This window comes from Heterodontus francisci, chromosome 7 (genome assembly GCF_036365525.1).
Source record: "Heterodontus francisci isolate sHetFra1 chromosome 7, sHetFra1.hap1, whole genome shotgun sequence".
In the NCBI taxonomy this organism is placed as follows: domain Eukaryota; kingdom Metazoa; phylum Chordata; class Chondrichthyes; order Heterodontiformes; family Heterodontidae; genus Heterodontus; species Heterodontus francisci.
The window spans coordinates 116,721,699-116,748,587 of record NC_090377.1 but is presented as its reverse complement, the minus strand read 5'-3'; the positions used below and the strand labels follow the sequence as shown (position 1 = coordinate 116,748,587).

At 45.6% G+C, this 26,889-nt stretch overlaps 1 protein-coding gene across 4 annotated transcripts in view; it reads right to left on the bottom strand.

The window, feature by feature from the left end:
* Positions 1–26,889, bottom strand: part of agap1 (ArfGAP with GTPase domain, ankyrin repeat and PH domain 1) — a 727,575-nt gene that overhangs the window by 264,945 nt on the left and 435,741 nt on the right. For all 4 annotated transcript variants that reach the window (XM_068035975.1, XM_068035972.1, XM_068035973.1 and 1 more), the window contains exons 7-9: positions 9,453–9,580; positions 8,041–8,196; positions 5,209–5,301 (exon numbers count right to left, since the gene is read on the bottom strand). In XM_068035975.1, the coding sequence (XP_067892076.1) occupies positions 5,209–5,301; positions 8,041–8,196; positions 9,453–9,580 (377 nt within the window). The remainder of the gene's footprint in view (positions 1–5,208; positions 5,302–8,040; positions 8,197–9,452; positions 9,581–26,889) is intronic.

Below are 26,889 nucleotides of genomic sequence, written 5' to 3'. Positions count from 1 at the left end.
TGCCCGTCGGTCTCCTGCTCTTCCCTTGACCGATCCCTGTCGGTCTCCGGCTCTTCCCTTGACCGATGCCCGTCGGTCTCCGGCTCTTCCCTTGACCGATGCCCGTCGGTCTCCTGCTCTTCCCTTGACCTATCCCCGTCGGTCTCCTGCTCTTCCCTGGCACGATCCCCGTCGGTCTCCTGCTCTTCCCTTGACCGATCCCCGTCGGTCTCCTGCTCTTCCCTGGCACGATCCCCGTCGGTCTCCTGCTCTTCCCTGGCACGATCCCCGTCGGTCTCCTGCTCTTCCCTTGACCGATCCCCGTCGGTCTCCTGCTCTTCCCTTGACCGATGCCCGTCGGTCTCCGGCTCTTCCCTTGACCGATGCCCGTCGGTCTCCGGCTCTTCCCTTGACCTATCCCCGTCGGTCTCCTGCTCTTCCCTGGCACGATCCCCGTCGGTCTCCTGCTCTTCCCTGGCACGATCCCCGTCGGTCTCCTGCTCTTCCCTGGCACGATCCCCGTCGGTCTCCTGCTCTTCCCTGGCACGATCCCCGTCGGTCTCCTGCTCTTCCCTTGACCGATCCCCGTCGGTCTCCTGCTCTTCCCTTGACCGATCCCCGTCGCTCTCCCGCTCTTCCCTGGCACGATCCCTGTCGCTCGCCGGCTCTTCCCTTGACCGATCCCCGGTCTCCTGCTCTTCCCTGGCACGATCCCTGTCCCTCGCCGGCTCTTCCCTTGACCGATCCCCGTCGGTCTCCGATTCGTCGCTTGCACCGTCGGCCTCCCATTCCTCGCTTGCACCGTCGGCCTCCCATTCCTCTCTTGCACCGTCGGCCTCCCATTCCTCTCTTGCACCGTCGGCCTCCCATTCCTCTCTTGCACCGTCGGCCTCCCATTCCTCTCTTGCACCGTCGGCCTCCCATTCCTCTCTTGCACCGTCGGCCTCCCATTCCTCTCTTGCACCGTCGGCCTCCCATTCCTCTCTTGCACCGTCGGCCTCCCATTCCTCTCTTGCACCGTCGGCCTCCCATTCCTCTCTTGCACCGTCGGCCTCCCATTCCTCTCTTGCACCGTCGGCCTCCCATTCCTCTCTTGCACCGTCGGCCTCCCATTCCTCTCTTGCACCGTCGGCCTCCCATTCCTCTCTTGCACCGTCGGCCTCCCATTCTTCCCTTGCACCGTCGGCCTCTCATTCTTCCCTTGCACCGTCGGCCTCCCATTCTTCCCTTGCACCGTCGGCCTCCCATTCTTCCCTTGCACCGTCGGCCTCCCATTCTTCCCTTGCACCGTCGGCCTCTCATTCTTCCCTTGCACCGTCGGCCTCCCATTCTTCCCTTGCACCGTCGGCCTCCCATTCTTCCCTTGCACCGTCGGCCTCCCATTCTTCCCTTGCACCGTCGGCCTCCCATTCTTCCCTTGCACCGTCGGTCTCCGATTCTTCCCTTGCACCGTCGGTCTCCGATTCTTCCCTTGCACCGTCGGTCTCCGATTCTTCCCTTGCACCGTCGGTCTCCGATTCTTCCCTTGCACCGTCGGTCTCCGATTCTTCTCTTGCACTATCACTGTCGGTCTCTTATTCTTCTCCTGTACTCTCTGCTGTTGGCCTCCTGTTCCCCTCCATGTAGCTTTACAATTGGTCACCTATTTCTTTTTTACTTGTTCAACTTACTACTAGCTCCCTATTTCCACTAACTTATTTTCAGACATCTAGATCAGTCAGTGCAACTCACTACCAGGTAGCAATTCTCTATCCATACGACCCATCGCTGCTCTCCATTATCTTGCTAAACTCATTGCCAGCTCACTATCCTCTGTGCAATTCACTGGTGATTCCCTACTCTTCTCCAAATAACTCATGTCTTCCCTGCTACTCTCCTCCACTGCTGGCCCCTACTATCCTTTTGTAACTCACTGCTCCTCAGTGAAACTCACTTCCTGCTCCCCGCTCTCCTTTAACTTAATATTTACTCCAATTCTTCTCGAGGCAACTCACTGCTTTTCCCCATGATCTCCACTAACTACTACACAGTTGGATTTTGACAGTACCCCAAAAATACACTCGCCTTCCATTTCCTTCAGCAACACAAAAGGAAATTTCACAAACTTAATCAAAAGGACCCACCTCGTACCACAACCCAGTATGACAGAGGCACTCATAGGGAAGCAGGTTTATAAATAGCCATGTACCGAAATCAATAGAATTTTACTCGCACGCTCAGTGGTTTGATGTGAAAAGCGAGGACATTTTTGCCTTTGAGGTAGCCCTGGCCTTTGAGAGTGTGCGAGGACTCTGCAAAAGCCGAGCACACTGCCAGCCAGAGCCTCGCATGCGCACACCACACACACATACACACACACACACACACACACACACACATACACACACACAGCTGCGATCACATAAACAGACTTCCCATCTGCCATCAGCCATTTTCATGTCACCTTCTTTGAGCTCATTTGTACTTCATTAACTGCCATTGACTTAACAAGATTTATGCAAATGAGACCACAGGACCTTGCCAACTCCCACTGCAATCAAGTGATTATGTATGTACAATTCTCCTGTTATGAAAAATTAATAAATGACAAGCCCTGTCAAGACAAAGCAGAGACACTTGTGATTTTTTCTCCCTCTCCTTAGCTTTTAAAGCATTTGCACACTTCTTTAGAAAACATTAAGTTTGCTTAACGTTAGAATTAATCAAAGTCTTGCACTAATTTATCTGAGCGCAGCTCTTTCAGTCATTTCGAGTAAATAAATACTTCTAATTAATCAATCTACCTTATTAAATTGCAGAAATTTACAATTGAAATAATTAGATAAATAACTGCAATAAGGCTGCATGACATGTCACATCTCAGCTCCTTGAATTCACACAGTAGAAATGATGCACCACTCTAATTAGTTACCACAAAAATCAAAGCTAGCCAATGTGTGGTGCTGGTCCATTAATCTAATATAGATTGCCACCGAATTTCCTGATAATCAACTATAGATGACACCTTCAAAAAACTGGCGTAGTGATAGCTCCACCGTTACTGCTCGTGTGTGAAAGACAACATGGGGGCAAGGACCTGGAGCAATACCGCAATTAAAATACAGGAGCACAGGAAATTCAGATCATATATGACAGGTATATCATAAGCTAGGAAGCATAGGCAAGGCTGTAATCTAATTCATGGTTACGAGGGGTGATTATAAACCGTTCAGAGCTCACTGTCATGGTTATGAGATGTCACCTGAACCCCTCGATTAGATTCACAGATATCCCTTACTCTATATACTAATTAATTGAAGCCCTCAAACAGATCCTGGTCGATTTCTCACTGTCAGGTATCCGTCACTCTATAAACCACCCAAACCCCTTGATTAAATTCCAGCCTGTAATTCACTCCCAGGTAACTGTTATTCTATCTATAAACCACCCGGACCCCTTGATTAAATTCCAGCCTGTAATTCCCTCCCAGGTAACTGTTATTCTATCTATAAACCACCCGGACCCCTGGATTGGATTCCAGCCTGTAATTCACTCCCAGGTAACTGTTATTCTATCTATAAACCACCCGGACCCCTGGATTAAATTCCAGCCTGTAATTCACTCCCAGGTAACTGTTATTCTATCTATAAACCACCCAAACCCCTTGATTAAATTCCAGCCTGTAACTCACTCCCGGGTATCTATTATTCTATCTATAAACCACCCGGACCCCTGGATTGGATTCCAGCCTGTAATTCACTCCCAGGTAACTGTTATTCTATCTATAAACCACCCGGACCCCTGGATTGGATTCCAGCCTGTAATTCACTCCCAGGTAACTGTTATTCTATCTATAAACCACCCGGACCCCTGGATTGGATTCCAGCCTGTAATTCACTCCTAGGTAACTGTTATTCTATCTATAAACCACCCGGACCCCTGGATTGGATTCCAGCCTGTAATTCACTCCCAGGTAACTGTTATTCTATCTATAAACCACCCGGACCCCTGGATTGGATTCCAGCCTGTAATTCACTCCCAGGTAACTGTTATTCTATCTATAAACCACCCGGACCCCTGGATTGGATTCCAGCCTGTAACTCACTTCCAATTATCCATTATTCTTTGAACCCCTCAATCAGATTTCAGACGATAACTCAATCTGGGGATCCATTATTCTCTATTCAAACATCTGGAGTATAGTACAGCAGGAGGAGAGTTTGGTTATTTTTGATACAGGTTTCCCAGCTGTCTCGTGTGCAGAATATTGAGTTAACTACAAAAGCCAGGGACATCAGGAAATGTAAATGCAACAGCAATTATTGACTTACCACTTTGAAAAAAAATCTAAAATTTAGATTCAAAGAGACAAAAATCATGTTCTATGAATTTCATTGTGCAAAACAAAACTCTCAGTGTGCTCTATGCTTTATTCAGAGAAAAACTCAGCAAGACTCCACTTGCAAAGCCAACATAAACTCAGAATGTCAATGTTACATTAAGTCAACATCAAGTTCATTTTAAAAAATTGGACTGAAAAAATAAAGAGGAAAGCCTCTTTCCGTATAAGCACTGCATGACTATCAAAATACCTTTTTTGTCTGATCGTACAGAGAAGATTGACATAAAGGCCACACTTGCAGCTGTCAAAAGAATTTCCCCATCCCCCATATTGAAGCCAGCAAGTTAATTTGCACATTATTTGAGGTGCTACTGAAGCCTCTTCATTACAGATTTGCAAACAAGGGCAAATAGTGCACAGGTCATCATTATCAGAATTAATTGCCTCAGCTTTGGGAGCAGAGGAAGTCATGTTCAGATGCCCTCCTGCATCAGCAAATTGGGGCCAAGTCAAACAATATACAAGATCACAAGAGTTCTGTACAATGATCGGATTCAGACACTCGCCTGCTCAGTCCCAATCATGGCACTCCTACAAAGCTGGCCTTTGAAGTAGCCTAGGCTGGAAGCACTCCATATGCAGATAGGGGCTGCAGATTGCAGTTAATTAGGCCCAGTTCTTAAAACTTCCCACGGTGTCGCGAGCATCTTACTCTAACGATCTTACTTTAGCGCGTTTAGGGCCCAGCTAATTGATGTCAAGTGTGCGACTTCTATGTTAATGAAATGGAAAGCATCAAACAAACAGAGAGAGGGGAAAACAAGAGGTGGGTTACAGTGTCGAAACTACAGTGCTCCATGCCTCCAATTAAAATGAGCAGTGGAGAGAAAGGGAAAACAGCAGCTTACCTGCTTAATTGGGATTGCTCGGCCGCTCCCAATACTGTCTGCTCTGGTGTCAAGATTTTTCTTCTCCTTGTCTAGATCACTTCCTTTTCGAGACTAGAAGACAGAAAATGACTGTTGTAACATAGCAGGGATTTCAACTTAAAAGACACCGAGGAATATTGTGCACTGAAAGCTCACGGCTGGAAATCTTATCTTCAAATACCACAAAATGCTAACAGCATTCCTGGCACATCATTACAACACTGAGCCACAAAAGTCAGAGATACAGGATTTACAGTCTCCAGTCACCCTTCAATGTCAGTCTGCCATATCCATCTCCTACTCTGCAAAGGTAACTGTGGCAAACACTTTAGGGTCTGGCACAAGTCTGTTTGGCTGGGGTCCTAGAGTACCTGATAGCTGAGATCCTGATTCGGCCAGCACTGACACGATGGGCTGAATGGCCTCCTTCTATGCTGTAAATGTTCTATGTTTCTATGAAGCTGGGGGGGCGGTGGGGTGGTGCAATGCAGGGTGGAATAACAAGTCGCGCATCATCGCCCGCCCAGGGCGGGGCTGGAGGTGGTCGAGCCTGAGGGAACCTGGCCGCATGGGGTCCAGAGGAGGCAGGGTAACCTGATCCAAGTTGCAGAAATCGCAAAACGACGAACAAAACTCGTCAAGCATTTCCATACAGACACATCACTGGGTAATCGCAAGGTGCGAACAGATGACTGAAATTGTCTTAAATAATCAGTGTTTTTAATATGTTATAATTGACCCCTTTAATACAGATACACGGTTAGCGCCATTTATCCAATATAGTTGGCTGTCCATGATAAGCAATGAAGGTGTGGCTGCTGGGGACTACTCTAATACACTAGAAATAATTGCTCTTCAACATAATACATTCACTTCATTCGACACACTTTATGTGGTATCCTTAACTCGTCACTTCAATCTCTCATCACTATCATCACCTGCGACAGTCCTGTAACCAGCAAGACATCACCGTTCAAAATGCTCTCTTCAGACACATCTAGGGCTCTTAAGGTTAAAATCTGTAACTATCGTTGGCTGTTTCTGACACTTCAAATCGAGACAGGATGAGAATTCACACTTTACTATAATGTCGCACTAAAATCCTCATCAGACACAGATGGCAGCTAACATCATTATATTTTATCCCCTGGTTTTTTTTGCAGCCACCTTGTTGCACCCGATGCTTTGGTGTGCCTTTCAACTGTTCTACCCCAGCAACAGCGCTTTGTATAAATTAAATGGGTTCATCATTCCCTTCAATAATGTATCCTGCAGCGGACATCAACACACAAGTTCTCAAGGTGCGGTCAGCTCCACAGAGGAGGGAAAATAAACCAATGGATCGAGTGTCTGCTTCAAGCTAGGAATGGATAGTGGGAGTAAGACTTAATTTGATCTAGAATATAATTGTATAGCATAGTTTAGGCTACAACAGTTCACACAATGAATTACCACTTGCCATGTGTTAAATACAGCAAGAGTTTAAGCATGCTGTATAATGTATTAGAACCAAAAGGTTAACCTTGCATGCTTGATTGCCTGATTTGCACTTGACAAAGCTACAGTGGCTATTTCACATGAATTAAAATTTTTCTACAGTCCATTCTTTTCGGGACATTTCACTATTTTCAGGATTCAGCATGGTTAAGATGTGCAGCAAATGTTAATAAAATGTGGGATGCCGTTGGAGAGAGTGCAAACCATTATTCAGTTGAGTGAGGGCACCTAGCGGCAGAAATCCAGTACAGCAGCAGTACTAACAAGACTTAATTTTTTATTAGAATAAGCTGAAACCACTCTGCATATCTGAAATAAAAAGAGCAAATGCAGAGGACACTCAGCAGGTCTGGCAACACCTGTGGAGCAAGGATTTTTTAAAAATTCTTATTCGTTCATGGGATGTGGGCGTCACTGGCTAGACAGGCATTTATTGCCCATCCTTAATTGCCCTTGTGAAAGTGGTGGTGAGCTGCCTTCTTGAACCGCTGCAGTCCATGTGGGGTAGGTACACCCACAGTGCTGTTGGGGAGTTCCAGGATTTTGTCCCAGTGACAGGTAAGGAACGGTGATACAGTTTCAAGTCAGGATGATGCGTGGCTTGGAGGTGAACTTGCAGGTGGTGGTGTTCCCATGTATCTGCTGCCCTTGTCTTTCCAGGTAGTAGAGGTCGTGGGTTTGGAAGGAGCCTTGGTGCGTTGCTGCAGTGTATCTTGTAGATGGTACACACTGCTGCCACTGTGCATCAGTGGTGAAGGGAGTGAATGTTTGTGGATGGGGTGCTTTGTCCTGGATGGTGTGGAGCTTCTTGAGTGTTGTTGGAGCTGCACCCATCCAGGCAAGTGCAGAGTATTCCAGCACACTTCTGACTTGTGCCTTGTAGATGGTGGACAGGCTTTGGGGAGACAGGAGGTGAATTACTCTCCGCAGGATTCTGAGCCTCTGACCTGCTCTTGTAGCCACGCTATTTATATAGCTACTCCAGTTCAGGTTCTGGACAATGGCAACCCGCAGGATGTTGATAGTGGGGGATTCAGTGATCGTATTGCCATTGAATGTCAAGGGGAGATGTTTAGATTCTCTCTTGTTGGGCATTCTCAGATCTGTGCAGAAGTCCCTCAACCATTGATTCCTCTGGAAATAAAAATAATTAACAACCAAGAAACAAACTAGGGAAAGTACTTCACTATGAAACTACTTCCTCCTCCTATTCTGCCCTTTGGCTTCCTGGATGCCATTACAGCTAAGCAGTGCCCATTATTTACACAAAGTTATAGCAATGCTCCAGATCTTCAGAGTGAGGCAGATACTCACAGCAAATATATTAGAGCGTCGCTTGGACTGTTTTCGAACAGGAGTTGGAGTGTTGGCGGTTTGAGGGATGTCGATTCGTAGCTCCTTTTGACTTGTGCTGGGTGTGGAAGGAACAGAAGAGGAGTAGTCGCTTAAACTCCCTCCACCGTTACTTGTCTACAACACAGAGAAGAAAGCAATTAAAGACAGGCAGGAAACTGCCCTGTATTGTTGTAAGACGTATGCAGGTTACACTTTCGGTCAGCCATGGCTCAATGGGTTGCACTCTCGTCTGAGGCAGAAGGTCGTGGGTTCAAGTGCCACTCCAAAGGCTTAAGAGTACAAAGTCCAGGCCGCTGCATACTGCAGGGAATGTTGCACTGTTGGAAATCCTGTCTTTCGGATGAGTTGTTTAACAAAGACCCTGCCTGTCCCCTTAGGTGGGATCTCACTGCACGCAAAGTGGCTGCTGCATTTCTTGCATTACAAGAGTGACTACACTTAAGTAAGCACATTTAAGCAAAAAGAACTTCACTGGCTGTAAAGCACTTAGGGACATCCTGATGTTGTGAAACGTGCCATATAACTGCAAGCTCCTTTTTTCAACTACTATTAGACTGTGGATGGCCACACAGCCAAGCCCATTCCTGTGCTAACCGGACATCCACACATGCATCCTTCACAGCAAGGTAATCAAACAGCAATTCGAAGCCCGGACTCTCCCTCCTGAGGGCAATGATCTCACTTGCTGCAGCATCCTCACTGCTATGCCAAATCAATTCACTCAAAACAGAGCTGGGCTTGAACCTTGAACCTGCCTGCTCTGTACTCCTCCGTGCCACACTGTCCTAAAATAGCACAGTGCAGAAACAGGCCATTTTTCCCATCAAGTCTGTGCTGGCTCTTTTGAAGAGCAGTCCAGTTAGTCCACTCCCCTGCTCTTTCCCCATATCCTTGCAATTTTTTCTCCTTCAATTATTCATCCAATTTCCTTTTGAAGGCTACGACTGAATCTGTATCCACCCTGCAAGCTATCGAACAGTGCATTCCAAATCCAAACCACTTGTTGCATTTAAAAAACTTCCTCACGTCACCTCTGGTTCTTTTGTCAATCACCTTAAATCTGTGCCTTCTGATTATTGACTCATCAGCCACTGGAAACAGTTTCTCTTTATTTACTCTATCTAAACCCTTCATGATTTTCAACACTGTGTAAGGTGTAGTTTCCCACTGAGCCATCCTGGACACCCCCCGAGATTAATCGTTTTTCCAGTGCGATCCCACTGTGCATCTTCCTGTAGGTTCAAACCCTGGAAAGGATGTTAATCCAGACAGAATGAGAACATGGGCCTTTTCCTGTAGCACACCAGTTTGTTCATTTTTTTAAAGATATGTTTCTCACGCTCATTTCACTCCTCCCCCCGACCACGTACCTGGCTGATGTGAACAGCAGAGACAGGTGCAGAGCACACCGACGAGTGGCTCGGAGAATTGGGCAGCGACTTGCATGGTCCGATAGAGAGCTGTTGCTTCTTCCGTGTGCCCACTATCTTTTGGGCAACTGTTAAAACAAGGAAGAAGAAAAGGAATCGGATTTAAGCAGCAGCGATTTCAAATCTCCCTATCCAGAGACTTGAAGTTGACACTCTCATTGCAATACTGAATTGCATCTTTCGATTGAGATGTTAAACTGAGGCCCTGTCTGCTCTCCCAAGTGGAAATAAAAGATCCCATGGCACTATTACGCAGAAGAGCAGGGGAATTCTCCTCATTAACATGGGAACTCTTTACCCCTCAACCAACATAAATAAAAACAGATTATCTGGTCATTATCCCACATTGCTGTTTGTGGGATCTTGCTGTGTGCAAATTGGCTGCCACATTACAAAAGTGACTACACTTCAAAAGTACTTCATTGGCTGGAAAGTGTTTTGGGTCATCCTGGTCATGAAGACCCTATAGAAATGCAAGTCTGTCTTTCTGTTTGGAAAGTTTCAACAGGTTCTTCAGGAAGATCGAAAAGTGAAAGATTGCAAAAGCAAATATGCTTTTGTCCTTACTTACCTCCCCCAAATACAGGACACCACTTTCCTGAGGGTGGTGCAAGCAAATTACAAGACAAGAAAACAGCTGGAAATGAGGAGGTGGTCTCTGACTTAAACTGATGCTCTGGCCCACTGTTGTACTCGGGTCAGATGTGAAACAGATTTATATAGAATCAAGGATATTGAAATCGACTTTTAATTCATCCACAGGAGGTGGGTACTGCTGGCAAGGCCAGCATTTATTGCCCATCCTTAATTGCCTTGAGGTGGTGGTGATGAGCCACCTTGAATACAACTGAGTAGCTTGCTGGGCCATTTCAGAGGGTAGTTAAGAGTCAAGCACATTGCTGTGGGTCTGGAGTCACATGTAGTCCAGACTGGGTAAAGGCGGCAGATTTCCTTCCTAAAGGACATTAGTGAATCAGATGGGTCTTTATGACAATCTGGTAGTTTCATGGTCACCATTACTGATTCTAGCTTTTTATTCAAGATTTATTGAATTGACTTTAAATTCCCCAGCTTCCATTGTGTAATTTAAACTCCTGTCTCCAGACAGTTAATTGGGATCTCTGTATTCCTAATCCAGTAATTTAACCAAAACAAAAGCAAAATACTGCAGATGCTGGAAATCTGAAATAAAAACAGGAGGTGCTGGAAATACTCAGCAGGTCTGGCAGCATCTGTGGAGAGAGAAGCAAAGTTAACGTTTCAGGTCAGTGACCTTTCATCAGAACCGGCAAAGGTTAGAAATCTAATGGGTTTAAAGTAAATGGGGCAGGGAGCGGGAAAGAGAACAAAAGGGAAGGTGTGCGATAGGGCAGAGGGCAGGAGAGATTAACTGACAAAGACGTCATCGGACAAAGGCAAAGGAAATGCTAACAGTTGTGGTGAAAGACAAAGCATTAGACCAGAAAGAGTGTTAATGGCAGAATAATGAACAGCTCTGTCCAAAAGCACAAACATGAAAAACCAAGTTTAAGGCAGGCACATGGTTAAAAAATAAAATTAAATAAAAAAGGCCTGTCATGTTCGGAAACTGTTGAACTCAATATTGAGTCCAGAAGGTTGTTAAGTGCCTGGGTGCTGTTTCTCGAGCTTGAGTTCATGTTCACTGCAACAATGCAGCAAGCCAAGAACAGAAATGTGGGTGTGAGAGCAGGCTGGTGAATTAAAATGGCAAGCAACCGGAAGTTCGGGGTTATGCTTCCGGACTGAGCGGAGGTTTTCCGCAAAGCGGTCACCCACTCTGCGTTTGGTCTCCCCAATGTAGAGCATTGTGAGCAGCGAATACAGTATTCCAAATTGAAAGAAGTACAAGTAAATTGCTGCTTCACCTGAAAGGAGTTTTTGGGGCCCTGGATAGTGAGGAGAGAGGAGGTAAATGTGCAGGTATTACACCTCCTGCGATTGCATGGGAAGGTGATGTGGGAAGGGGACGAGTTGTCTGGGGTAATGGAGGAGTGGACCAGGGTGTTGTGGAGGGAATGATACCTTCGGAATGCTGACCGGGGCAGGAGGGGAAGTTGTGTTTGATTGTGGCATCACGCTGGAGGTGGCGGAAATGGCAAAGGATGATCCTTTGGATGTGGAGGCTGGTGGGGTGGAAAGTGAGGAAAAGGGGAACCCTGCCACAGTTCTGGGAGCGAGGAGAAGGGGTGAGGGCAGAAGTGTGGGAAATAGGTCGGGCACGGTTGAGGGCCCTGTTAACCACAATGCGGGGAAATCCTCGATTGAGGAAAAGGAAGACATGTCAGAATCGCTGTTGTCAAAGGTTGCATCATCAGAATAGATGCGGTGGAGACAGAGAAACTGGGAATATGGAATGGAGTGCTTACAGGAAGCAGGGTGTGAGGAAGTGTAGTCAAGGTAGCCATGCGAGTCGGTGGGCTTATAATGAATATTAGTGGACAGCCTATCCCCAGAGATGGAGACAGAGATGTCGACGAAGGGAAGGGATGTGTCGGAGATGGACCATGTAAAGATGAGAGAAGGGTGGAAATTGGAATGAAAGTTGAAGAAGTTTTGCAGTTTGGGGCAAGAGCAGGAAGCGGCACCGATACAGTCATCAATGTACCGGAAAAAGAGGAGGGGAAGAGGGCCTGAGTAAGACTGGAACAAGGAACGTTCGACATACCCCACAAAAAAACTGGCTTAACTAGGACCCATGCAGATACCCATAGCAACACTTTCATTTGAAGGAAGTCAGAGGAGTTGAAGGAGAAGTTGTTCAATGTGCCAGGCAGAAGAGGGTGGTGGTGGATGGGGACTGGTTGGGCCTCTGTACAAAGGAGAAGCAGAGAACCCTCAGACCATCCTGCTGGGAGATGGAGGTGTAGAGAGATTGGACATCCAATGTGAAGAGCAGGCGGTTACAGCCAGGAAACTGGAAACTGTCGAAATGATGTAGGGCGTCAGAAGAGTCACAGATGTAGGTAGAAAGAGACTGGATCAGGGGAGCAAAGACAGAGTCAAGATAGGAAGAAATAAGTTCAGTGGGGCAGGAACAGGATGAAACAATGGGTCTGCCAGGACAGTCCTGTTTGTGAATTTTGGGAAGGAGGTAGAAGCAGGCTGTCCAGGGTTGTAGGACTATGAGGTGGGAAGCTGTAGAGGGAAGATCTCCAGAGATGAGATGAGGTCAGTGACAGTCCTGGAGACAGTGGCTTGATGTGCGGTGGTGGGATCATGGTCCAGGGGGAGGTAGGAAGAAATGTCTGAGAGTTGGTGCTCAGACTCTGCAAGCTAGAGGTTGGTGCGTCAGACAACAACAGCACCACCCTTGTCAGCGGGTTTGATCGCAATGTCAGTGTTAGACCTGAGAGAATGGAGTGCAACAAGTTCAGAAGGAGGCAGGTTAGAGTGAGTGAGGGGAGCGGAGAAATTGAGACGGCTGATGTCACGCCAACAGTTCTCAATGAAAAGATCAAGAGAGGATAACAAGCCAAAGGGAGGGGTCCAGGTGGAGGGAGAATACTGGAGGCGGGTGAAAGGGTCCGCTGTTCGGGGCGAGGACTCCTGTCAGTGAGCAGGAGGCGAAGATGGCGGAAAAAGAGCTCAACGTCATGCCGAGCTTGAAATTCATTGAGGTGGGGGCGTAAGGGGATAAAAACAGTCCATTGTTAAGTACAGATCGTTCACTGTCAGAGATGGAAAGGTCAGAGGTTATTGCGAATACATGGCAAAGGAATCAGATTAGGAGAAGGGATGGGGTCAGAGGGAAGTGAAGGGGAAGGAGGATCTGGAAGGGCATTTGTCCCCATGAGCTGCTGGAGCTTGCGTTCCTTAACGCCTGAAAGGAAGAGAAAAGGTTTTTTGTTGATGCACCAGATAAGAAGAAGAATGAAATGAAATGGCGGAGCATGACAGCTTTGAGATAAGGTGAGTCGGTGTTTCTGGAGAGAGAGGCTTCTCTCAGTAACCTAACCGCTATACTACTGCACCCTTTATATAGTATTACTTAGCATTCATATACATAGTATTTCCCAAGTCTTGTGTAGGCCTGCATTTAAATATGCACAGTATTCTCTGGACCTTCCAAATGCTGTACTTAGAACAGGAAAAACAATTTTATGCAGATATGACCATACGAATTAGGAGAAGTAGGCCATTCAGCCCGTCGCGCCTGCTCCGCCATTTAATAAGATCATGGCTGATCTGTTTCTGTCTCGAATTCCACACTACCATCTACCCCCGATAACCTTTGATTCCCTTGCCTAACAAGATTCTATCTACCTCCAGCTTAAAGATATTCAATGACTCTGCCTCCACCACCTTCTGAGGCAGAGTGTTCCAAAGTCGCACAACCCTCAGAGAAAAGATTTCTCTTCATCTCTGTCCTAAAAGGGTGACCCCTAATTTTCAAACAGTGCCCCCTAGTTCTGGACTCCCCCACAAGAGGAAACATCCTTTCCGCATTCACTCTGTCAAGACCGTTCAGGATCTTCTCTACTTCAATCAAGTCTCCCCTCACTCTTCTAAACTGCAGCGAAAACAAGCCCAGTCTGTCCAACCTTTCCTCAAAAGACAACCCGCTCATTCCAGTTATCGATCTAGTAAACATCCTCTGAACCGCCTCCAGCGCATTCACATCCTTCCTTAAATAAGGAGACCAAAACTGCACACAGTATTCCAGATATGGTCTCACCAATGCCCTGTATAACTGAAGCATAACATCCTTACTTTTATTTTCAATTCCTCTCGTTTTAAAGGATAGTATTCCATTAGCCTTCTTTATTACTTGCTGTACCTGCATGCTAACCTTTTGTGACTCCTACACTAGAACACCTAGATCCCTCTGCACCTCAGAATTCTGCAGTCTTTCCCCGTTTAAGTAATACTCTGCTTTTTTATTCTTCCTGCCAAAGTGAACAACTTCACATTTTCCCACACTCTCAGTAACTGAGACTGGCTTTAATTAGTTAAAAGGTGCATTACTCTACTGTGCCTGATTCTTGCACAACCAAGAAAGGGGAAAGTGAAAGGAAATAAAATAACATGGAACACATGGGCGATAATTAACAGAGTGAAACTAGGGATCAGATGGCAACAGTCATTTGTGAAATGCAGAGCGGTTTAAGTGTTTTGGCTGGAGCAAAACAAAAACAATCAGCCAAGGTTCACACTCACTACCCAGTGACCCTGCTGGAACACGTGAATTTTTTAAATTCAATCTGGGAATGTGGATATCACAGGCAAGTCCAGCATTCATTGCCCATTCCTAGTCGGCCTTGACAAGGTGGTGGTGAGCTGCCTACTTGAACCACTGCAGTCTGTTTGGCGAAAGTGCACTCACAGTGCTGTTAGGGAGGAAGTTCCAGGATTTTGACCTGGGAGCGATGAAGGAAGAGTGATATATTCCCAGGTTAGGATGGTGTGTGACTTGCGCCCATTGCCCTTGTTCCAGGTGGTGGAGGTTGTGGATTTGGGAAGTGCTGTCGAACGTGTAGGTGGATATGCGGCAAAGTCAGGATTAGACTCGCCACCAAGTGGCTGAGCAGCTTACTGGCTGCTACTGCTTTGGGTACACACGAGGAATGGCTCAGGCAAAGGATCAGTGGGCGACCTGCACTGCTGGAACTGTGACCCAGTGAGAGTTCACCCTTTCAGAGGAAGAAAGAAGAAAACTGGGGGATGAAAGACAAAACATATTTTAACGATAGGAAATGTACAGGATTCCAGAGTGGGCAAACAGTGAAAGAGGCTGCTTTAATGAGTTTTGGGAAAGAAGGGTCATCAGGTTCCTCAACTACTTTCTTTATTAAATCCTGTCAATTCCTTACACTTTCCTGTTCAGAATTTCTTCCTCTTGGCCCTGGTGCAGTTTATTGTAGCTTGCATCATGTTAGGCCTAGTGTGCATTGACTCTGTGGGTTAACAGGAGGAACTATATGCCGTGCATCCCTTACTCACCAGTCGTGTCAACATGATTTACTCGGATACAAATCTGCCACGTTATTGACCAGCTGAGCTGGGGACTAGAGGTGCCATCTCCCAGCAATACACCTGCGGGGGTCTGGTGTGGGCCTCTGAAACAGGATCAGTGTTGAATCCCTGCTAAAAAAGGGTCACATTTTCTCTAAAATGATAGACCATCTCTGTAACTTCCTCCAGCCCGACAACCAATGATCGCACTAAACTGCATGGCTCAAAGATTTGCCCGCAGACCGTGCACAACATGGTCCTTTTAATTAACCACGTGGCTGTGCAAAAAGTTTAAAGGGCCTGCACATTACAAAAATAAAAGGGTATGTTGAATACAATCCTCCGTGATCTCTGCATTCTTCCAACTCTGGTCTCTTACACATCCCCAATTTTCATTGCGCCACCATTGGCAGCTGTGCCTGTAGACATCTAGGCCCTAAACTCTGGATTTTACTCTGCACATCACCTTACCTCTCCCTCCTTAAAGCCAACCTCCTTGACCAAGCATTTGGTCACCTGCCCCGATTATCTCTTTATGTGGCTTGGTGTCAAATATTTGTCTGACTATGCTTTTGTGAAGTAACTTGAGGCACTTTACTACATTAAAGGTGCTATACAAATGCAAGTTGTTGTTGTTGATTATTTCTGGAGATTTGCCCTTCATAGGGATGATGAAGCCACTGTTCCAATTACACTGGTTTGCCATTCCTATCCATAAATCAATTTTAAAAACAAATCTAGGGCACTTTCTATTTTGGCTAATGATCTTCCCTATCGCAAGCAATATTTCTCAGATTCTCCCAACCCTAATCTTGACTTTTCAGACTTGTGTAGGGGGTGACTTGCTTTTTGATTTGTCACTCTCTGACTGGAAGAGCTTAATCCATGTGTGCAGCCCCAACACTGAAGCCGGGGTCATAAAATAGATGCGTAGGAAAACTGCAGGACCTGCCTGTGCCCTATCAAGAGAATGAGAAACTGGGAGAAGAATGGGAAAAGCTAGGAGAGTGTCGGGTGAAACTGGGAGAAGAACAGAAACTGGGAGAAGGATGGGAGAGTCAGGATAAACTGGGAGAGAGTTGGGAGAAACTGGGAGAAGAATGAGAAAAACTGGAAGAAGGATAGGAAAAGCTATGAGAGAGTTGGGAGAGAGAGTCAGGAAAAACTGAGAGAGTCAGGAAAAACTGGGAGAGTCAGGAGAAACCGGGAGGGAGAAATTGTGAGAGAAAGGAGAGAAACTGGGAGAAGGCAAGGATAAGCTAGGAGAGTTGGGAGAAACTGGGAGACGAGTCAGAAGAAACTGGGAGAGTCGGGAGAAACAGATATCTGGAAGTTTCCACACTGAGTTGCCAGGTCCCCTAGACTTCAGAAGTGCCTTGCCAAGCTCAACCTGAGAGTTTTGTAGCACAACCTTAAATCAAGCAACAAGCTGAGCTATAAACTGGCACTGCAGTAGGCCATCTTGTTTAAGGACAGATTTACATTTCTGTTTTCATGAAAACCTCCACACAGAACCACAAGTTAAAAAGTTTAAATTTAAACTTGCTAGCGCCTTTCCAAGTTTACCAAGGCAGAGCTGTGCAAATCAATTAGTCGCACCATCATTCAGACCATTGATTGGAGCTCGATTCACAGGCAACTTAAATATTTCAACAGACAGTCTCAATACTGTAGTCACTACAGAATCATTTATTTATTGATTAAACAAGGTTCTCAAGAGAACACTGAAAGAAAACCCATTACAAAAGGGAATTGAGGACAAGCACTCACAGGAGGGAAAAAGTTTGCTACTTATTTTTCCCCCCACAATTGTTGTTATTGACACTTGATTTTCCATCATATTTAAGCAACAAAACCCTTCCCACTCACACTATATTCAAGCAGTTTACAGAGATACCAGCATTAGGACTTGGTAGATTCCGACAGAAAGCCTGACACATTCCTGACACTTATTGCTGACTGCATGCTTTGCCCAACTTCATCCACATTTTCTCTGCTTTTATTCAATTGGAGGAACATCCCAAGGCAGTGCTCTTTCTGTAATTTTCCCAGAAATTCCTCCAATTAGTCCAGATCCCCCTAACTACTGGTCGCAGTTTTATCCACAGGAATGTTATGCCTTCAGGAAGGATTCTATGTGGTGGCCAGACCCATTCACTACAATCCACTGCACTTATTTTTCACCTCGTCTCATTGCTGGAATTCCTCTCACTGAGCTGGCTCTGCAGTACTACCACATAATCACAGGCCAGATGGACTGGAAATTCAATTTGTTTGCTTGCCGTTCATCAGAGATCACTGCCGTGTCTTGATTTTTTAAGTAGTGTCCTCTTTGGCTCGTACCAGAGCGACACAGCACTGGCTTTGGGAGAAATGCTCCGGAGAGTTTGCTGCCTTTTCACTTTAAATGGCAGGGAAATACAGATTATTCACTAAACGAAGCTCTCCCAGAAAGGTTTGGTAACGTGCAGTGGAGCTTCAACACACTGCACGCTGGATACATGCACGCCCACAAACCCCCATCCCTATTAAGTTGCTATCTGCTGTTGTGCCAGGGAGAAGACAGGCCATAGTGGAAAGCAGGCACTATCTCTCAGAGCTTGCCATTCTCACATTCCCCAGACAACAGCTACAGAGAAGCACCTGCTGAGGCCGGGGTAAAAACATGCACCCTTTTGACCACAGTCTTACTGTTGAGGAATGGGGATGGAATACTCATTCCAGTGCATTTATATGTACCTGGTTTACACTGGGATTCTCAGTGGTGATCGACATTAAAACATCATCAACTTCAGCTCCCCAAAGGCCTAGTGGGGAAATGGACCACCCAATGAGGACTGAGAACATAAGAAATAGGAGCAGGAGTAGACCACATGGTCCCTTGAGCTTTCTCAGCCAATCAATATGATCATGGCTGATCTTCAACCTCAAATCTACTTTCCTGGCTGATCCCAATATCCCCTTAGAGCCCCAAAAATTTACTGATCTCGGCCTTAAATATACTCAATGATGGAAGATCCACAGCTCTCCGGGGTAGAGAATTCCAAAGATTCATAATCCTCTGAATGAAGACCGCACCTGGAGTATTATGTATAGTTTTGGTCTCTTTATCTAAGGAAGGATATATTTGCCATAGAAGCAGTGCAACGGAGGTTCACCAGACTAATCCCTGGGATGGCGAGACTGTCTTATGAGGAGAGATTGCAAAAACTGGGCCTGTATGCTCTAGAGTTTCGAAGAATGAGGTGTGATCTCATTCAAACTTACACAATTCTTACAGGGCGTGACAGGGTAGATGTGGATAGGATGTTTCCTCTGGCTGGTGAGTCCAGAACAAGGGGACACAGTCTCAGAATAAGGGGCAGGCCATTTAAGACTGAGATGAGGAGGAATTTATTTACTCAGAGGGTGGTGAATCTGTGGCATTCTCTACCCCAGAGGGTTGTGGAAGCTCAATCATTGAGTATGTTCAAGACAGAAATCGATAGATTTCCAGATACGAATTACATTAAGGTACATGTGGATAGTGGGGAAAAATGGCATAGAGGTAGATGATCAGCCATTATCTGTTTCAATGGCAGAGCAGGCTCGACGGGCCACATGGCCTGCTCCTATTTCCAAGTTCCTATATAAAACATTTCTCCTCATCTCAGTCCTAAATGTCCAACCCCTTATCCTGAGTCACACTGATCACAAGGATCCTTGGTGTGGTTCCAGCTCTTTGCTAAATGATCCTGAGAGAGTCAGGGCTGTGATGGTGACATGGGAGCTGCAGAAAACTAGCGGATTATTTTAGCTCCTGATTGCTGTCCAGAGACCATTGCTGATGATGTGTGGGATCCTTGGAATGGGACAAGATCAGGTTTGGATGTAACAATCTCAAAGATTGAACAGTGTGCCAACATTCACGCAGTCAAGGCTCACACATGAATGATGACTTGCCAACACACCCCCCCCCCCACCCCCACTCCCCTCCTCCTAACGGCAAGTTATTGGAAGGCCCCCAGCTCCCACAAAACTGTATTAAACGCAGATTCAGAAGACCAAGTAAAAACAAATCATCACTCATGTTACCCATATATGATTTACTGTTGACAGTAGAGCAGCACTGTGACGAGGAGGAGTTGCTTTTCCTGTTGTCTCACAGCACTGTGTAGGGAAACACATTTTGCATCCTGCTCATCGAACTTGTGTAAAGAGAGGGAGTTTTCAATGAAGTCGTGGCAGATTTTCTGCAGTTGGCACAATCCAGCCACGTACACATTGGATCAACTGCCAAAATATCTACTAGTCCAAGGGTTGTACTCACTACTAGACAGTTACTGGTGACTGTAGTATGTTTCATGGTAATGAGATGCACACTGGTAGATAAGTATAGGGAGTTTATAAAGTCTTTGCAAAACTTTAAACTTCAATAACTTTGGATGTACAAGACAGAAGCAAATGCTAAATGGCACATGAAAGCATAAGCCATACTTTAAAAAAAAAATCTTAATGCTAATGCTGTGTTAATGTTCCTGAAACTGATTGAAAATAGTGACAGTAGAAGAACAGGTGATCTGCTGGAAATCAGATTGAAAGATATATCACAAAAGGTGACAGTTATGCTGAAGCCTAGAAATGTAATCTGCACTATGTTAAAACTTTATGAAATTGTACTTTCATGCGGCGTTAACAGTTTGTTTCTATCATGTGCACATCTCACCTTGTGTCTTATGAGGAAAGGTTGGACAGACTGAGCTTGTTTCCATTGGAGTTTAGAAGAGTGAGGGGAGACTTGATTGAAGTATATAAGATCCTGAATGGTCTTGACAAGGTGAATGTGGAAATGATGTTCCCTATTCTGGGTGAGATAAGAACTAGGGGACACTGTTTTAAAATTAGAGGTCGCCCTTTTAGGTCAGAGATGAGGAGAAATCTTTTCTCTGAGGGTTGTGCGACTTTTGAACTCTCCGCCTCAGAAGGTGGTGGAGGCTGGGTCATTGGATATTTTTAAGGCGGGGAGTAGATAGATTCTTGTTAGGCAAGGGAATCAAAGGTTATCAGGGGTAGATGGGAGTGTGGAATGCGAGACAAACAGATCAGCCATGATCTTATGTTATGGTGGAGCAGGTTCGAGGGGCCGAATGGCCAAATTCTGCTCCTAATTCGTATGTTCATAAGTTCATCCAAAGTTTTTAAAAGTTTAAGATTGCAAAAGGACCTTATAAACACTCTGTACATAATCTAGGACAACAAAAAAGTTTAAGACTTCTTAAAAGGAAAAAGAGGCAAGAGATTTGTTTCTGTTCTCTTCAGATGAACAGTATCGATGACTGATAACAGCCTCACATGACAAGTTATTTTCTAGAATATGATCAATGATCACCTCCAATCCTTTGCCCCTTTGACCACTGTCAACGGATATGTCATTCACATGTTTACCATTGCCTGTTCTTACATACATTATCCTACTGTAATCCACATTAAAATCCATGTGAACTGAGCTACATTAATTGTCAAAGTCTTTCAATATAGTCAATCTACTATTTGTTAATTTGTTGCCCAAGGAGTTCTGTGCCATCAGTAAACTCACCACCAGACACATTGTTCCATATAATTCACAAATACTGAAAATAAGTCTGATCCCAAAAGAAATACCTGTGGAACACTACCGGTTACTTGTTATCCAAGCAGATCATTCTCCATTTACTACCATGCTCAGTCTGCTGCTGTTAGGTCAATTCTCAATCGATCTTATTTGGCAACAACTCATTAAGCCTTAAACTTATTAACTCTGCCAAATGCCTTTTAAAAATTCAACTAAATGACAGAGACTGGATTATCCTCGCTCAATAACTGAGCCAGCCCCTTCTGCAATTCAGTGAGCATGTAAGACATTGCCGCCCCCCACAATACCCATGTTCTTTAAAAGTTCATTTATAATATCCTGCAGAATGCCCTCAAGCATTTAACCCATCATGGATGTTACCCCAACTGACCCATGACGAGCTGGTTTATGTCTTATTCCTAATTTGATGCACAGAATTTACAGCACAGAAACAGGCCATTCAGCCCAACTAGTCTGTGTCTATGCTTATGCTCCACATGAGATTTCTTCCACCTCTCTTCATCTAACCCCATCAACATATTCTTCTATTCCTTTCTCCCTCATGTGCATATCCAGCTTCCCCTAAAATGCACCTCTGCTATTCACCTCAACCACTCCATGTGGGAGCGAGTTCCACCTTCTAATCATTGTCTGGATAAAGAAGCTTCTCCTGAATTACTTTTTGGATTTATTAATGACTATCTTATATTTTTGACTGCTAGTTTTGGATTTCTCCACAAGCTGGAACACACTGGAACTATATTCACTGTCTCTCAGTCCTCATTCCCTCTTCAAAATTTATTGAGCTCAGTATACTATCAGCCAAAGCGTCACCAATTCCCTCCTTTACAACTGGACGGATCTCAAAGTTAAAATCTTAAGGATTTCAGGAGGTACTCTACTGGTGAGAAGGTGTAATGTTACACTGTGATAAGTTTACATAGGCAATTCCTATAAATAGGGACAGAGATTTATCATGCAAAATATAATAAATAGGAACAAAATGCATGACTCTAGAATGGAGACTGAATTATATTTGCATGCCCTGATCCAATTAGCCCCTCACTGATCAACCTCACTCACCTTGCAATCTACACTGCCTTGTTGCCCTGCACTGAATTCAGTGGTGCCGGCAGGGCTCCTGGTGCCGGGCTGAATAGGTGGGGAACACCGCCTCGGCCTTTTGGAGCCCACTCGGCATGATTCTACAGTGCTCAGGCACTTAAGTGTCAAGCGCTGGGATCCCCGTCCCTTTAAAGATGGTGATCCCACCTCCAAGAGGTGCCAGCCAATCAGAGGGCTAGTCACTGCTGGTACGACAGGAGACCCGGGACCAGGCCCAGCACCGGAGACCCGGAGAGAAGGTATATGAGGCAGGGTTGTCAGGGCCTGGCAATGGGAGGGTGGCAATGAGTGCAGGGGGGGTTGTTACTGGAGCTGGGTTATTTGCCGCTGTGGTATACAGTAAGGAGGGAGTTGCCCTGCGAGTCCTCAACTTTGACTCCGGATCCCATGAAGTCTCATGGCATGAGGTCAAACACGGGCAAGGAAAGCTCCTGCTGATTACCACCTACCGCCCTCCCTCAGCTGATGAGTCAGTACTCTTACATGTTGAACACCACTTGAAGGAAACACTGAGGGTGTCAAGGGCACAGAATGTCCTCCGGGTGGGGACCTTCAATGTCCATCACCAAAAGTGGCTCGGTAGCACCATGACTGACCGAGCTGGCCGAGTCTTAACAGACATTGCAGCTAGACTGGGTCTGCGGCAGGTGGTAAGGGAACCAACAAGAGGGAAAAACATACTTGACCTCGTCCTCACCAATCTGCCTGCCGCAGATGCATCTGGCCATGACAGTATTGGTAGGAGTGACCACCGCACATTGAGGATACCCTTCATTATGTTGTGTGGCACTACCACCGTGCTAAATGGGATAGATTTCGAACAGATCTAGCAATGCAAAACTGGGCATCCATGAGGCGCTGTGGGCCATCAGCAGCAGCAGAATTGTACTCAAGTACATCTGTAACCTCATGGCCCGGCATATCCCCCACTCTGCTGTTACCATCAAGCCAGGAGACCAACCCTGGTTCAATGAAGAGTGCAGGAGGGCATGCCAGGAGTAGCACCAGGCATACCTCAAAATGAGGTGTCAACCTGGTGAAGCTACAACACAGGACTATCTGCGTGCCAAACAGCAGAAGCAGCATGCGATAGACAGAGCTAAGTGATCCCACAACCAACGGATCAGATCTAAACTCTGCAGTCCTGCCACATCCAGTCCTGAATGGTGGTGGACAATTAAACAATTGACTGGAGGAGGTGGCTCCACAAATATCCCCATCCTCAATGATGGGGGAGCCCATCACATCAATGCAAAAGATAAGGCTGAAGCATCTGCAACAATCTTCAGCCAGAAGTTCCGAGTGGATGATCCATCTCAGCCTCCTCCTGAAGTCCCCAGCATCACAGATTCCAGTCTTCCGCCAAACTACCACCCTCGGTTCTTTTTTTCTCTTTAAGGTGGCCTTTATACCCCAGGCCCCTTTATTATTTTTCATGTTGAGGGGGCCTTTATTGCTCAGGCCCCCTTTATATACATACTTATATTTTTAAAATAACTTTACTAAAAACAGAAATAAACAAAAACTCAAATTAAAATGCCATTCCCGGCGTCGACAATGCACTCTAGTCCCTGCGGTGCCCACCGGTCGCGGAAGGCCTCAAGCGTACTGGCGGATACCGCATGCTCCTTCTCTAGGGACACCCAGGCGCGAAGGTAACCGCGGAAGAGGGGCAGGCAATCGGGGAGGACGGACCCCCCGACTGGACCTGTGAATTGCCACCTTGGCCAGGCCCATGGGCAGACCGACGAGGAGATCCTCCTCCCTGCCCACGCCCCTCTGCACCGGGTGCCCAAAGATCAGGAGCGTGGGACTGAAGTGCAGCCAGAACTTGAGGAGCAGCCCCTTTAAATACTCAAAGAGGGGCTGCAACCTCGCACACTCCATATATACATGGAACACGGACTCGTCCAGACCGCCCTCGGTTCACTGCCAAACTACCGCCCTCGGTTCACTGCCAAACTACCGCCCTCGGTTCACTGCCAAACTACCGCCCTCGGTTCACTGCCAAAATAGGGCCTGCTGCAAAGTGATGCTGGAAACATTGGCAATAGTAATTCAACACTCTGGTATTCGGCATTTAAAAGAAGCTTCTAGCTGCTACACAGTGTAACTTCAATCATAGATCCCTGCGCAATCTGTTCCGCCAATTGCTTTCAATGGAAATATCTCAAAGCCTCTACTGCAAAATTGATACAAATTTTAACAGCACACTAACAGTGTCTTAAAAAAGGAGCTTTAGGGGAGATAAACATGCACTTGGAGCAGGAATATAACTTACACTAATCAACATCACTACAGCTATTGGTCCTTTCTTACCTCTGTTACCCTCCTCTAACTTCTCCCTTCCCACTGATGCTGGTGTTTGATTCAATGGGTTGCATCCAACTGACACACGGCCCTTTCCCATGGCTCCATTTTGCAACAGGTACTTCAATTATCATCTATGCCATCAGCGAGGCAACTCCTCCTACTTAACTTTGAATAAATTCTTCCTCTACAGAAATCTAGTGGTAAGCAAAGTGATTTAGCCCCGAGCTTCATTATAGGACACTGCTGCCCAAATGGTGTAAATATTAGCTCATTAAGGATCATAAACATTCATCATATCAAGCCCTGCTGGTGAGATGAGAGAATCACAGCTGAAAGGTCAATCTGTTAAGAACTTTAACCAAATCGAAATCAATAATATTAATAGTGTAGCAATTAAAGACACGCCAATGGTCTCTCCCTGACCCTTCCAGCCATCTCCACTCTGACCTGTGCCGTGACTGTCTATGGAAAGCCTCGGGGTGAAATCTCATCAGATTCAACTCCCCTCAAAGCTGTCATTCTGAATACAGTGAAGAGTTCATTTTCCGCCCATTAGACCAATTTCCATCTTCTGATAAAAACATGTCAAGATAGAGTCGAGTTGTGACACTGAACCACAAAGACAAGCGAGTCAATTTGTTATTAAGATGCGGTGGAACTCATTTATGTAATTATTATTTTTAAATGCATTTTTTGTGGCTGATTCAACTTCATTAAAAGCCTAAAGAGATACCATTGATCCCCACTTCAGAGATGAGCACATAATCCAGGCTGACACTGCCAGTGCAGTACTGAGGGAGTGCTGCACTGTCAGAGGTGCCATCTTTCAGATGAGACATTAAACAGAGGTCCAGTCTGTCCTCTTGGGTAAATGATGTAAAAGATCCCAGTGCACTATTCAAAGAAGAGCAGGGAAATTCTCCCTAGTGTCCTGGTCAATATTTATCCCTCAAAAAAAATCACCAAAAAAAAATTATCAAGTCATTATCACATTGCTGCCTGTGGGATCTTGCTGTGTGCAAACTGGCTGCCATGTTTCCTACATTACAACAGTGACCACACTTCAAAAGTTCTGCACTGGCTGTGAAAGGCACTATAGAAATGCAAATCTATCTTTCCTTCTTTCAGACGTCTACCCTTTGTGTTACCAACAGAATGAAATTCACAGTATCACAATTTCCTGGGTGGGAGTCATTAAGCAACCAAACAGCACGTAAAACCCTTGTTGCAGTTTACAGCCACTTACATTGTTCACCAAACTGTTGTCTGAAACGTCAACTGAGACACACAGTCAGGCTCAATAATACTACAGATATTGTTAATCACTAAAACCAGCCACACATTCTGATTACACACACATATATATTTATAATAGTACTAATCTGATCAGCTTCTTCACAATAGCTCAGCAGCAATTGTTGGGCAAAGTTACTGAGTAGAGTTTAGGGGTGTGTAAATGAGGTAGAATTGCAGCCATCTAATCACTCTGTTCTGCTTACTGTCACGTCCCAATTGGCAAACTGGTAGTGACATTGTTCCAATCAAAGAACTGGTACAATTCGTGTACAGCTTCCCCTCCAATGTTTACATCCATTCAGGCTTCTTTTGTTTCAAGGAAAGAGGAAGTCCGGCACACCACCGCTGGAACTTATTTGCAAGAAATGCATTATGAGACTGGCTCAGGGAAACACATCACATGTCTCCATTCCTTTTCCCAGCTGCCGTACAGTTCTGCTATTCTCGTTGTTTTGCAACGAAAAGCTTGGCTTTTTTCATCACCCCAGGAATGACAACAGGATGGATAGCATCTGCATTTTATTAACTCAGTAATTATGAACAGTCACACATGCCTCCCCAAAGACTGTTCAACATCTTTCATTTATCCAGACTGTCGCTTTCAATATACAATTGCAAAGTATTCTGCAAACACACACACACACATCAACCTGTAAACCTGGAAAGCAGGAGCACAGACCCTAACTATCATGGAAAAGCAGACAATATTTTCCCCTTACAACATCAGAAGTGGAATAAATCAATAAACCTAGTTTATTCCTGTATTAGGTATGTTTCTGATCATTGTACTGGCTAGAGCCTTTTAGGCTGATGTGCCTATTTTGCTTTTCACACTTTCCTAACAGAGGGATTAAAGATAAAAGACTTGCATTTATATAGCGCCTTTCACAACCTCAGGACATCCCAAAGCCCTTCATAGCCAGTATTTCCATGAAATGCTCCACTATTGCAATGTGGGAAACACAGCAGTCAATTTGCGCACAGCAAGCTCCCACAAACAGCAACGTGAGAATGAGCAGATCATCTGTTTTCAGTGATGTTGATTGATGGATAAATAATGGCCAGAACACCAGGGATAAC